Below are 14235 nucleotides of genomic sequence, written 5' to 3' on the forward strand. Positions count from 1 at the left end.
GGGAGGGGAGAACTCACGCAGGCGTGAGAAGCAAAGATCGCAGAATCAGTTTGGCTGGAAAGGACCTCTGAGATCATCGAGCCCAGCCCCTGACTGAACACTGCCATGTGAACCAGGCCAAGTCCAGTATTTCCTTAAACACTAATTTATTTCTAATTAATGAAAAAGTTCTATAATTTGTAGCCAGTGAAGACTTATGCCTTTGTTAAAATTTATAACTGGTGTGAAGTTATAGTAATTAGAGAAACAAACAGCCTTTTGTGGGTTACCACCTAGCTCCCTACTTTGTGCAAATCAGAATACAAAACAGAAATACCTCTCAGTGTGTGAGCTGATGCTGTGCACCAGGTACCCAGCCTATGTTCAGGACAACAGGGTGGTGATTTGCAATCCTCCAGGAGGAGGATGGCATTTCCTTTCGTCAAATGTCTCAGAAATAATAAAAAAAAAAAGGCCTTTTTCTCCTCCATGGATTTACGCATGTGTGGAAAAGAACTGAGGCCTCAATTTTTATTTTCTGACTCAGAAGTGACTAGGATTTTAGCTGTCGTGTTTTGTTTGGCTGCTGCCACGGGCACAAAGGCAGCTATGACAGGGGAGGCGTTGCTCAAACTCCCAATGTGAGCTCTCATTTTATGATTTACTCCAGCTTCTCCCTTCCTTTGCCATACCAAAGAGAGTTCAAAGTACAGATCCACCCGGCTGGCACACCAGAGCCCAAGGGATATGGGGAGGGAGTGATTTCCATTTACTGTCTGTTACACAACAGTCTGCTGCTGGAGACACGTTACTGCTGCTGGAGATTTTCTCCACTTCTCCAACTGAAATAAACGAAACTGACAAATCATTTTCCATGTGTAATAGCTGCATTTATGGCATGAAGTTTTGTTGGTAAAGCTGTAACCTTATGGTGCAATTTTTCCCCCCCCACATTTCCAATAAACACCAAATCAACTTCCCTGTATCTAAAAACACTAATGTCAGTCAAGTATTATCACTTCAGGTTTCCTAGAATTATGAAATACTTGTAGTATAGGAAAACATCCCTATGTTACAGTTTGATTAAAAAAACCAGCCTCCCTCTCTAGTGCTTCTGACAATCTAATATAGCCCTTGGGATGAGGACTGTTACCAAACATGCTTCCACAGTGCTTATCCACATTCCTGAAAATATTGCCAGTGCTCCTCAGCTGCAGGGAGCACTGCCAGATAAACAACCACCAGTGTGGGTATGACCAGCCTTCCTGTAAATGGGGTGAGGCGCTGGGTTTGCAGGTGGACTGCTGAGTCAGAGGGAAGAAACACTGAATTAACATGGCAGCTGTGGCAGAGAACTGCTTGTTCAATAGTTTGTAGAGTTTCTTCTGTCAAGCAGTAAGACCACACTCTCTCTGCCACAATTCTGCTCCTATTAGTTTTTCTAGTACTAGTGCTTGAAGTTATTTTTAACCTTACCTACCAATCAATAAAACTCCAACATTATTTCAGCCATAGAAAGTCATATGCCCTTTCATTTTATATTGATAGAATCATAATACCAGGCATTGTATTTATTATTAACTTATCCTCTGCTTAAAAACTGCAACATGCAAGTTTTTGAAGCCCTAATAGTTTGGGCTGTCAGTTGTATCATACAAGCTAGAACAAGCTTTGTGAATTATGCTCAAAATTTTGTGTTTGTCTGTAACGTACTGGGAAGTGATGGAAAAGAAGTAGTTTAAGTCCAGTTCCTGGATTTAGTTCAACCTTCACTTCAGCTACAAAAATATAGATTACTGCTGTTTCAAAGGATACTGACAGCACACTGACTGTGTTAAAGTCTATTCAGAAGTGATTTGTAAATTGCTTGTGTTCCACCACAGACCCACACTGACTAATCACATTGTCCTGTTTCTCACTATTTTAGTTATTTATGATAATTGTCAAAACATTATAATAATAAAAAACATTTCAAAGTAAATACAAAAAATATTTTTGCATTTGATTTATTTTCATAATAAACCAATTAAAAATACAAAAGAAGGGCCCATGGTTCACTGGGCTCCATCATTTAAAAATTTGTCTTTAAATACAAAGTCACTCAGTAATATGAATACATATAACATTAGACCTCTAAACATAACGATCTTATTGATCTTATTTGCATCTATCAAAAATTTGTATGGAAAAAAATTAGCTGAAAAAACTTCCCTGCAACATTGAATATACAGTATTTACAATCAAAACCAAGAACTCTTAGCAGTATTAATCTCCAAAAACCTGCATAAATTGTATATATTTAATTTCCCTCCCCCCTTACAAAATAATCTGAAGTAGAAAGCAAGATTGTTAAGCTTCATAGCTGCAAAATGGCATGAAACATTTGCACCTGTAGTGATGCCGTTAGCTTCTGTAATTAAATATATCTGATGTTTTCATATAAAATATAGACATGGCATTGTCCATTACTGGAATATATGTTTCGAGTACTCTCAATAGGAGTGTATATTCAATTTTGCATGCACAAGAGCTTGTGCTGCAAAAAATGCAAGAGGATAGCTGGTTATCAAAGTCTAAAACTGATGTCATTCACTGATATGAAACAGATACTCGATCATAAAAATTCAAACACATGGAATGAAACTGTCTTACTAAAACTAACTGCTGCTTCCAAAGGTGATACACGTACAGATTAAACAGAAAAGGTTACAATAACATTACTGCAATGTAAATCGGCAACAGACTGACAACAAAATAATAGAGAAGTTTGAAACTTTGGCCAACAACCTCAGGAGAAAGTCTTCATAGCATAGAAAGCATGTTCCTTCATGCCTGTATTTTGAAAAATGAGTAATATATAATTTTATTTATATGATAACATTTAACAATTAACAGAAAATCAAAATCCATCCTAAAGCATGAATTCTAAGAATTAACTGCAGAAATTAAGTAGCTTTGCAACATCATGCTTCAGAATCAAATCATATATACATAACTGAAAAGGTCCCATCACATTTATGAAAATAATCATCCACAGGGTCTTTTATTTTTTTTTTTAATTATTTAATTATCAATACGAATTGGGTTCCAATGGCTCATTTTCTTGCTTCACTTGCACGTTAGATGGGAAATTATTTGAACTGGACACTACCATCACAAATGGTTGCTGCTGGATTCTCTGCTCCGACTGCTCAGTATCTTCTACTTTGTCACTCTCCTCCTTTTCCTCTTCTTGTAGGCCAACCTGCTTCGTGTCTGGTGCTTTAATGACTGAAGTGATCACCGTGCCCGATGGCTGAGACACCACCTGTGAGCTGCTGGGCGAGAACGTCACCACAGGGGTGGTGGCACTGAAGGATGGAGATGAGGCCATGTTGACTGTTCCATTGCAAATTGTCTGCACGCTGCTGGTGAGCACCTGCTGAACTTGTGCTGGGCTCAGCACAATCGAGGAAGGAGGTGAGACTGGCTTCTGAGACTGTAGCATGATGTTTTCTTTAAGAACCGTCATGGGCTGGGAAGTAGGAATGGCTTGTAAAATGAATTTCTGTGCTGCTGGTACTGAGGCTGGATCTGTGCTGGCTATCACTGTAGTAAGAGGCACTGTCTGGAGTGTTACAGTATGCAGCTGCTGATTTCCAGGAGAAACAACCACTGGAACCTGGGTTGGAGTCTGTAAAGTCCTGGTAAGGTTAGAGAAGATTATTGGGTCAGAACACTTCCATGCTGCATCTTGAAAAAATAATTATAGATTTACTACAGAAAAAACAGTTGGGATCAAAAACATTTAATTTACCCAACATTTCCAAAACAGGTAGCAGAATCTCTCCTAATAAAACAAGAACTGGACCTGACCCATGAATTCAGCAGGACAGTTCCCAAAGTAAAGGTACCCTGCATGAACAATACTGCCAGTGCTGAACAGCCTACCTTTGAAACATTCAGTTGGTTCATCAGGAAACCTGGGAATCACATCCAAGACCTTCATCTCAAGCACTGACCAATATCAAAAGCACAACCCACTAGACATCTGCCATCAGTTTCAAAAATTACACCAAGTAATTAATAAATCATAAGCCTAAATAATTAATAAGTCAGGCCTTAAGATTGTCCTGACATCCACATATACATTTAACTATATTCAAAAGTATCCACATGGTAGCAATAGCAAGTAGTAGTGGCTGGGCACAACCTTCCCACATTCACAGGACACAGCATTCTCCGTCTGCCAGGCTCACACACACCTTCTGGTAAAACAACTGATCAGAACCTGCTTCAAAAACATCATTTTAAGTTAGGGTGATGCCATCAGTTGCAGGCTAACAGACTTGGGTACCACGTTACTGTCAATAGATGTAGAGCTGTGGGGACATCAGAGGATTAAAGGCTGTATTGCTGCAGTACACAGTGCTGACGTAAATGTGGAAACATGCTCCAGTCACACAAATTAAAGCAAAAGAAAACAAAAACCTCAGAAAACATAAATGGTTACCAGGGGAGGGAGAAAGGAAGGGACGGAAGGGTAACTGCCACAGCTTGTGGCATCAAAAAAGCATCAAAAGTGTCAGAAGAGATACCAAGCCAGTTCTTTAATCCATGAGGAAATTTACCTGAGTTTGAAGGATTATGAATGACTCAATAGCTGCAATTTTGAAAGCAGGGGCTGAATCTGCTAACCTGTGCTGGTATGCCCTCCAAGAATTACCTTGAAGCTACTTCCTTGTTCTGTTGTTGTTTTGTAAAAATAAAAGCTGCTAGCTGCCAAGTGGCTTTGAAGGATAAGCTCAAAAATGTGTGAACTGCATCTAATCAATGCAGGGATCTATCTGTAAAGCACCAGGAGCAACAGCTCTGAGAGACATTTGTCTCAGCACACTCTAGTATCTGCACATTAATCTTAAGCCATTTTATTTCTCTTGAAAGGCAGTCCCGTGCCTTTTACTCCAGATGTGTTGTCTTCTCCATCAGCCAAAATACCAATATATGATACACACATGTATCGACCTGTTCATACACACACAGTGGGAACTTACTACAAGAGAAGCATGCAGCAGATATCTGTACAAGAATATTTATTTATGCTAATAGTGGCCAAGCAAAACATTTGTCTTAATTGTTAAACCTGATTACTAACTAAAAATCTATCTGCCTAAACAATTTGCCTTAAATACTATTGGAAAGGATACAGCTTGGTTAATCATTTTGTCTGTTTTACAAAAAAAAAGTACACAAAAATTAAGGCAATTTATTAACACTGTGCTACACTATTTTAGGTGCTTTTAAGTCTATATTTTGCTATGTTTCTGAATTTCACTGGCATTTTGCTAACAGCCTTTCTTCTCAAAGGTACAAATCTTTTGGGTGATTATTTTAAGAGTTGCTGCTGAGGTTTCAAAAAGAACAAGAACATTGAGCAACAGTGATGGAAAGGAAATGCTGCCATAAAACAATCTGATTACAACTGAGAAAAGAATGACAAAAATTCTGAAGTCATTTTAGCTTGGCAGAAAATGATCATGTATTTGTTAGGCCATTTTTTACCATTAATGGCCTAGAATTGTGCAACATCTTATTAGCTCATCAAGAGGTAAATAGTGACAGGCAAGAAAAACAAGTTTATTTATGGTAATTTATGTTAAATATATGAGATGGAGAAGATACCAAAAATACTGAGGCAAGCCAAGGTAAACCAAGTATTTCACAGCACAGTAATAAAATGAAACAAAGCAATGTTAAGAAATACAGAAAGAGAGGTAAGAGAGGACAGAGGCAGAGGACTCAGTGCTCAAGGTGTCTTTTTTACTGAACCACAAAGTCTAACAGTCTTCTTTCCAGAATTCTTCAAAACTGCACAGTTACCAGAATTTAAACTTAGGAACTTTGCTACTAACAGACCTGCAGAAGGTCCACCTCTTTCAGCAGTGCCAAAGACATGGCAAAATAGCTCCTATGGATATCTTCTTATTGTGTAGAAAAGCAATTAATCTGATTAAATGACACTATAGTCCTTTCTGTCAATAAGCAGCTGCCTTCTTGAATATCTCAGAAATTAAATCAGAAGTGGGCTTAAGAAAAGGTCTTCTTCAGCTGCAGGAAAATCAAAATGTTTGGCTAAAACCAAAGTCTTTGCTGTGATAGAAGTTGTCCATATTGGAAATGTGTTCTGAGAAACACGCCCTGTTGTAAGCTAAATCACAGTTTCTTGTAGAAGCTCACTGAGACCACATCAGCCTATTTCTGCACCTCCCTCAGGAAGGACATTTTTCCTCAGCAACCTGAAACCTGGATTGCAGTCAAGCCTTCACTTAAGAGATTACAGAGCTGAGCTCTTTGTAACAGTCCCATTTCCCTTCCTTTGGGGAAGGCTATGGCAGCAGTGAGCCAGATCCAACAATACCTACTAGTCAGTGTGCTGGAGAGCTTTTAAAACTGCAGGCTTGCATTTGGAACACTGACAGAATACTGCTGGCTAAAGACAAACAGAAGCAAAGCACATGCACTGATGGTGGCAAATCAAAGGAAGGTCTTCAGAAGCTGTTTCTGGTTATCTGGAAGTCCTTAGCTGCTGTTGTCATCTTTTGCCCATGTTCCCCATCAAGTCCCAGGGAGCCCTTTACCAAGACGTACACCTGTGATGGTTTTTATTCAGGAGACCTATAGAAATGGCACAGGAGTGATGAGCTGCCAACTGACATCATGCAGATGGGACTCTTGCTCTTATTCAAGAAAAAGGGACTGAAATTGGATGGTCAATGCAAAATCTCAGTTGGACAGTGACAGACTGGTTCTCTGTGTCTGTGGGATTATGTGAGCTTAAGCAAAAGCCAATAGAGATAGGGTGTGAAGGATCATTACAGAAAATAATGGTGACATTCACTGTGCAACTTATGCAAGACAATGTCTATATAAAGTATGAGATGAAGACACTTCATTTGAAATAGCAGCTGGAATCACATTTTCATAGTTGATAAACTCCTGCTAGACAATTTTATTTTTTTTTCAGCATCAGCATTGCTGCAGTCAGACCACCAAAGCATCACAGCCTAGACACAGAAACAGATTTGGGAACAACAGCAGAAAGCATGTGTTTCCTTGGGTACACATGACCTTCAAAGGCAATTGACTCTGCTTACTGGGACCAATACATGGTGCTGGTGAATTCTTGGCTTCATCACTGTTACACAGAATGCTCATGCCCTGAAAAAACATGGTTCATGTTCAGCTACTTCCTCCTCCCCTTGAATCAGGATCCTGACACTGCAATGTGTACTTGTATCACCTTCAGAAGTAATTTTCTACCTTGAAGGTTGCAAAAAGATCAAGACAAAAACTGTGGCTGATTCATCATGTCAAGGTTCTCCCGTTCAGAAGTGAACACAGAGAGCATATTCCATTGATCCTCTGTGCTCTGTATTAGCTTTCTCCCAGCTACAAAACTGAGTCAGGATTCTGGTCTTCTAATGTGCTCTGTCCAAGCTATCACAATGACAACTTGCAAGTGCAGAAAAGAAACAGTAAGCTGAATTTTGACAGAAACAGATTAAAGCCTGAAATGTGCTGAAACATTGCACAGGGCCTGTCAGAAGTCAGCTAATTGCAAGTTTCTTGGTATATGGATCTGCCAGCTAGAATGTTCAGCCATGTCCCATATAGCCAGTAACAGAGACAGGCATATAACTTAAAATTACTCCCTATATGATATTCTCTGAACTGAAAGTAACATAAGAATCTCTTTTCACTCCATCTTAAATCACTACTACTCTAGATTAAAGGTAAATGAAAATGCATCTGTCTTTATCTGCAGTCTTCATCATTTACGGGAGAAATTTACTTGTTCAAACATGGACAAGCCTTGTAGGATGCCCTAGGCAAGGTAAGTCACCACCCCAACAGGAGAGGTACACTTTCTGCAGCAAGAGAAAGGATGCCCTTTAATGCTCATAATGAGCCAATGTACACATAGATGAATGCCAGGCTAGTGCCTCCTAATTTCAAGGGAAAAAGCAATTACTCCAATAATCCAGGTATTCTGGTTAACCTATATCAGTTATTCTGCTTTAAACAGAATAATTTTACAAGCACAAAACTCAAAGAAACTTTTTCTTCCTCAAAAAAGGTGGCTCATCAGAAAAAGTAAGCAATAAAATGCTCATCCAGAGAAGCATTTTTGGTTTTATCTTCTCATTGGAAACGTGGTACCAAACTCAGCTCTCAGCTGCACAACTGGAGTCTGCAGTTACTGTGCCTGCACATACCGAGCCAGAACAGTTAGACCTGCAGAACAGCAGGGTGTTTACAATTCTGAATATTCCCACTGGGGATACCAGATGTTTTCCTCAGTCAGCAAAACCCAATTTACTTGACCTGACCCTGCTCCTGCCCTGTTTCCCAAGCCTCAGTTAGCACATCACAGCCTTTCTGTTTAAGCACTGGGGCTGAAGAAGAGACTTTTATCCTTTGTAAGTAACACTTCTTGTCTTCTTTTCATAGAGCAGCACTAAAACTTGTCCAAAAAGCAGATCAAAAGCCATCCAAAAGCCAAGACCTTTCCACTTCAGGGTAAGATACAAGCTTTGTGCAGCTATAAATGAAGTCACTGCCTGTTTTGTGAAGAGCCAACCACAGATTTACATTGACATGCCCATTCCTTTGAGAAATGCCAGGAGGCCTTGGGGAACTTGGGCTGCAACACTCTCCCAGTGATGCTTTGGAAGTGGTCTGTACCAGGCAGTGCTGCCTAGTGCAGGTCAGGGATGATGACGCAAGCACTTCATAACAACCTTCAAATATGATTCTTTTACCAAGTCACTTAGCAGAGAAGATGCACGTTCAAACATTCTCTGAAGGCTGTGGTTAAGTGTTAAGAAACCAATTGTTTTGACCTCAAAGATGCTCAATAATTTCTCTATTATTTTTTTCTTCTCACAACAGAACAGAAGCAAATTGCTGCAGAAGGGAAAACATTCATTTCCATGAAGAAGACGGGTGAACATTTACATGAGTAAAACTTCAGAAATTAAATTGCATAAGACAAATTATATGGGTTCAAGATGTTCATGCTTCAAGGCAGAACCCAACCATTAACCATCAGAAAACCTTTTGAGGATCATTACCAGATCCTTGTTGCTGTTTTGCCGAAATGATCTCGACTATTTACATGCCCCAGCCACTGAACAGCAACTGGCAACCAAAGCTGCTATTTGTCCTCATGCTTCCCACAGTATAAAGTGACTCCAACCACAACCCCACAGAGTGTGTGCATACATCAGGTTTGAAAGTTCTTAGTCTACAATGGCAGTCATACCATTGTATACCATATACATGTATATATATACACACATATATATATACATAATATAAATGTACATACCATGTACATTTTCAAATCATGCAAACCATTCATTTCAGGGCTTATGGAAGCCCTGCTGCAGCAATTCAGAATGTGTATACAAACACATTCATCTGCCGAAGATTTACAACTGTCTGAACAAACTTTTGTTTCAGCCTTATTATAAAACAAGACCTAAAATATATGCTCTGAACTATGTTGTGTCATTCTACCTCAACTAACTATCTGAAGCTTGCCCTTTGAAGCTGAGCAGAAATATATCCGTCATAAATTGTATTTGAGAACCTGGAATGGGCACTGTCTACTGCACAGGAGACATCGGCACCTAATTTGCAGCTTGTCCCACCCTCGTTAAAAGCACGCCAAAAAGGTCTGGATTGTAGTTTGTATTTTCACTCTAACTGCTCAGACCCTTTAGTATAAACTTTCTTAATCAGCAGTACTTCTATACCATTCTGAAAAGGTTTGATGCTTCTTTTTTAACTCCTTCACTTTGTCATCTTGGCTAAGTACAGCTGGAGACTTCATAGAATAATGTTCTGGTTAAAAACAATGGATGAGAACCAACGTAATACAGAACTCTAAGGATTTAAGGCTTCTGTTTCATTTGAACTTCACACATGTATCATCTCTACTATTTTTTCCCTTAGTTTATTATCCAAGGTCTGACTGGGAGATACTGTAATGCAATAATTGGATGTCATAATGTCACTGAATAGTTTTCCAAATGTTAGGCTGGACTTCTTGCCTGCCTTAAGTCTTACAGATACTTCTGTTATTGTTGTTCCCATTCCTCATACCATCTATATTACTGATATTGTCGGTCATCCATTATTTAGTGTAGGTCTAGCCTGAAGCTATTTAACTCTGCAAATTGCTGAACTTTACCACTATGCATGTTTAGTATTATTGTTCTGCTGACTTTTATGGTTTGGTATAGCCTCAATTATGTTTGTACTACTTTCCTTTTACTATATTGCCCTTGTCCATTTTTAAAAGTAAATCCTGCTTTTAAGGGGTAGGTGCAGAAGAGTCATGATGTGCTCACAAATTAAGCATGGAAGCATGACTGTCTCCCAAATGTCTGCAGATGCACAGCTCTCAAAGGACTGTTCTGTTAATTGTTTCCCAAAATCAGAAGAACTTTTTCTTGTAACAGCAGCAAAATGCTAGAGCAGATAATAAGGAGCTTTTCCTTGTAAGTAGGGACAATACAAAATATGCAAAAGATGACAAAAATTCTTACAAAGAAAAACAATTTTGAAGGTATCATGCAGACCTACCATGTAAAATTCAAAAGCAAAGACACCAGTGTAAAAACAGACATGAAAGCATAGCTTCTACTGTGGGACAGAACTGACCATGTCAATTTTAAAGAGAAGTTGTGTACTTTTACTTTCTAAATGATATGCATCAGGCCTAACACCATGGGAAAGATGAGCTTCCCTTCACCCCAGGCAGTACACTTACGTGTGTACCTGTCATATTATGCTGTAAGTAACTTCAAATTCCTAGGATGAGCCACAAAAAAATCATTTCACTTCAATCAAACTGGAATACTAGCATTTCTTGGAAATAAAACAAAGAATCAAGTATATCTAGCCATCATCCAGTGAATTTACTATTATTCAAATATTTATTTTCTGTACATTTTCTTACCTTATATTCTGAACTGAGGAATTTAACGACTCATCTGGAACATTACTGGTTACAGCTGCTTGTCCTTCTGTGAGGGGCTGCAATGGCTGCATTACATGAACTGTCCGAAAAAGCTGAGTGGGTTGCACTGGCTGTGGAGATTGCATTGTCCTCAAAACTTCAGAAGTCAAGCCAGGTGTCTGCTGCTGTACAACTTCTACTTGCTCCTTCAGCTTAGCAGGCTTTGAGTTTCCTGTTTTTACCGCTGAGGTTGATCCTCCCTTTGTTCCTGCATTTGCAGACGCTCTAGTTCTGCTTGATTGGTTTCTGTTGGCCACAGCAGGTGAGAGCAGAGTTGAATCTGACGATTCATTGCTAGGGCTTGCATCTTCATCATCAATATAGATGAGATCTTTTGGCATGTCTTTAAATTGATATACCAGGCGCTGACCTTCTACTTTAGCAAGGATTCCTCTTTGGTAATAGTATCTGTTTAAAGTGCATCCACATCAAGTTACACAGGTTTTTTGCCAAAAACAAAACCAAACAACCAAACTCCCAGAAAATAAACACAGCACCAGCAAATCAAAAAATTTTTATGTGTCTAGTTTCTTCATTATAAAAAATGGCCTATGTAATAGTGTACTTTCTTCCCCTCAAGCAACTCTTTTTTTACTGATATTTCATGCCACCTTTTAACTTCAAACATAGATAACTCTAAGGAGAGAGAGAACTCCGTGACTTGGCAGATCTGCTATTAACTCACACTTTGTAAAAAGTTGCACAAAACTTTCAATTCTCCTTTTGACTCCTGCAGTTCTTCCAATTATCAGAATTTGTGTTTATTCACCAGCGAGCACATGCAGACATTTTCGCTACAACAAAGTGAACAGGACAGGAGGGTACTGTTTCTGTTATATTTACAAACTAGTAAGACAACTTGAAATTATTCACACCAAGGTGAGGGGAAATGAAATGCATGCAGCTCAGTTGGACAGTTATCAATCAGCTGCTAAGACTGAAGCTCCATGGTTGTCTACTTAGTTTGCACAGATTTTGTGTATGAGAAAACTCCCAGCCTGACAGGCAGTGGCACATAATTCTATGTTTTAGAACTGTATGCACACAAAAGTTCAGAGAAGTGAAGCCAGAACTGAATTCTAAAAATGTATTTTCCACTGGAGATGGAATCATATGCAACAAGTAGAAATAATTTGATGAAAACACATGAATGTTGGTGATATTTTACAAAAGATTCTAATTTTATATAAAAGATTTGCCCCACTTGAAATCTTCAGCCTCTTACTTAAGTCTGTGTCTGACTGTGAAGATGCAGTTTTGCAGCAGTACTGAAAAACGCCTATGCCGAAACTGAAGGTGACTTATTTGGAGTTGAGGTTAGTGAGGGTTACTTTTAGTTAGCTATTTTGCTGAAATAACATTTTCATTTCCCAAACTAACAGAATACTAGGTTTTTCTGTTATTCAAATTAGATGAGACATTTAATGGAACAAAAACAGTCTACTATTAAAAATGCACATACCTGAGAGCTCTACCCATTGTTTCATAATTCATGTCAGGTTTGTTTTTGTGTTTTCCCCACAACCTGGACACAGCTTTGGAATCGACCAGTTTGAAAATGCCCTTCTCTCTTTGAGTCCATTTGATATATTTAGGACATGTAGCTTTGTCCTGGAGCAGTGCTAGTAAGAACTCCCAGAGATAAATTGTATTTCCTAGAATAAAAGAATTTCAGAAATGAAACAAAAAAAAAACACACAAAAAAAAAAAAACCAGCAACAACAAAAAAGTTACTTGGCCATATTTTATATAATCATGCAAATAATCTTAAAATTAAGAAGTTGGTATCTTTACAAAATACATTATAATATATAATCAAGACTAGGAAATAGTGATGGAAGAGCATGGGAAGGGAAGTTATTATAATCCTGTGAGTTATCATAATCTAGGTGTCCAAATACCCCAGCCACTCTGTAACCTACTGCCACTCCATTAGGACCACCAACAGCATTAGTCACCCATGTGCCCATTTCCCTCCTGCCTAATCCAATTACAGAAGCAGTCACTTTACCTTGAAAAGGAACATGTTCAGTTCTATCCCCTAAAAATGCTGGAAATTAAGCTGTTGCTTAAATGCTTTGCTGAATCGAGGTGAGTGTTATAATCCTTTAAAAGGCTAAACAAGATCCTTGCCTTTAACAATGAGATTTATGTGGAACAATCAGTGATATGTGCTGAGGCAGGCAAACCTTCAACAACAAAGTATAGAAAAAGGTAATTTTTTTTTAATCCAGTGAATGTTTGTGCTTGCTGGTAGACAACATTCAAATTTCATTTTACAAATAAGCAGGGACAAACACTTCTATATGGAAATCCATCACATCTGTTCAGTGTTTACCACATATAAAGAAAGAGTATTAAAATCACAGATTGTGAATACTTAAAACTCACACAAAATTTGCATTTTTTTCTTTCAAAACCACATTTAAGGAGTCTAAAATCATACAGCTAATGAGACCCTTTTTCCTGCTTTTTTTAAAGGCTTTTGGTATTTGATGTTCTTTTGGGAATCTGACGCTTCACATAAGCTTCTTAGTTGTTAGTCTGAGAAACCAAGAAAAAACGTGTATCACCTCCCACAAGTAGCTGTGCAAAAACAGCAAGGATAGCATGTGCTGAAGTTTCACAAAAAATTATACCCAGCAGATCAGAAGGTGACAGGATCTCTTTTCATAGCTTCAATTTAGCCCAGCAGATTTTTTTCAACTTTAAGGACCATCAATCCGACCTTTTTTTCAATGAGAAAAAATGAAAACCCTATAATACGATATTATAAAGTACATTTAGCAAATATTCATCAAAATCATCAGCACTGCCAATGCAAAAATGTTAGCAGCTCCTTCAGCAGGTGGAAGCTTGAAAAATGAGCATTCCTAGAGAAAAAAACACTGCCTTTGCAACAAATGTCTCCCATCTTACATAAACCAGCCTCCTGGCCCTCAGATACCCCAAAGGCAAAGACAGACTGCTTAGGCAAGACAATGTCAGGAGTGAGAGCATTCCCAGCCATTTACCACCTAATCCAGGGTGCTTTTGTTGTAGTCTAGACTAAAAATGCTCAACTGCATCAAGGGAACCTGAAAATTTGTTACTGCCTATCCACTAAAAATCACTGTGGAGAGGACTGGGCACAAAAAAAAGGTTTGCTCTACTGACTGACAGAATATTCAACTTTCTCTGAGTCACAG

At 38.6% G+C, this 14235-nt stretch overlaps 1 protein-coding gene across 11 annotated transcripts in view; it reads right to left on the reverse strand.

Moving 5' to 3' along the window:
• Positions 1-1969: 1969 nt before the first annotated feature.
• ELF1 (E74 like ETS transcription factor 1) overlaps positions 1970-14235 on the reverse strand; it is an 82587-nt gene continuing 70321 nt past the window's right edge. For all 11 annotated transcript variants that reach the window (XM_086881158.1, XM_086881161.1, XM_086881167.1 and 8 more), the window contains 3 exons: positions 12510-12702; positions 10988-11455; positions 1970-3662 (listed from right to left, as the gene is read on the reverse strand). In XM_086881158.1, the coding sequence (XP_086737284.1) occupies positions 3050-3662; positions 10988-11455; positions 12510-12702 (1274 nt within the window). In that variant the 3' untranslated portion in view covers positions 1970-3049. The remainder of the gene's footprint in view (positions 3663-10987; positions 11456-12509; positions 12703-14235) is intronic.

Source organism: Cyanistes caeruleus, chromosome 3 (genome assembly GCF_971803275.1).
Source record: "Cyanistes caeruleus chromosome 3, bCyaCae1.hap1.1, whole genome shotgun sequence".
Lineage (NCBI taxonomy): Eukaryota > Metazoa > Chordata > Aves > Passeriformes > Paridae > Cyanistes > Cyanistes caeruleus.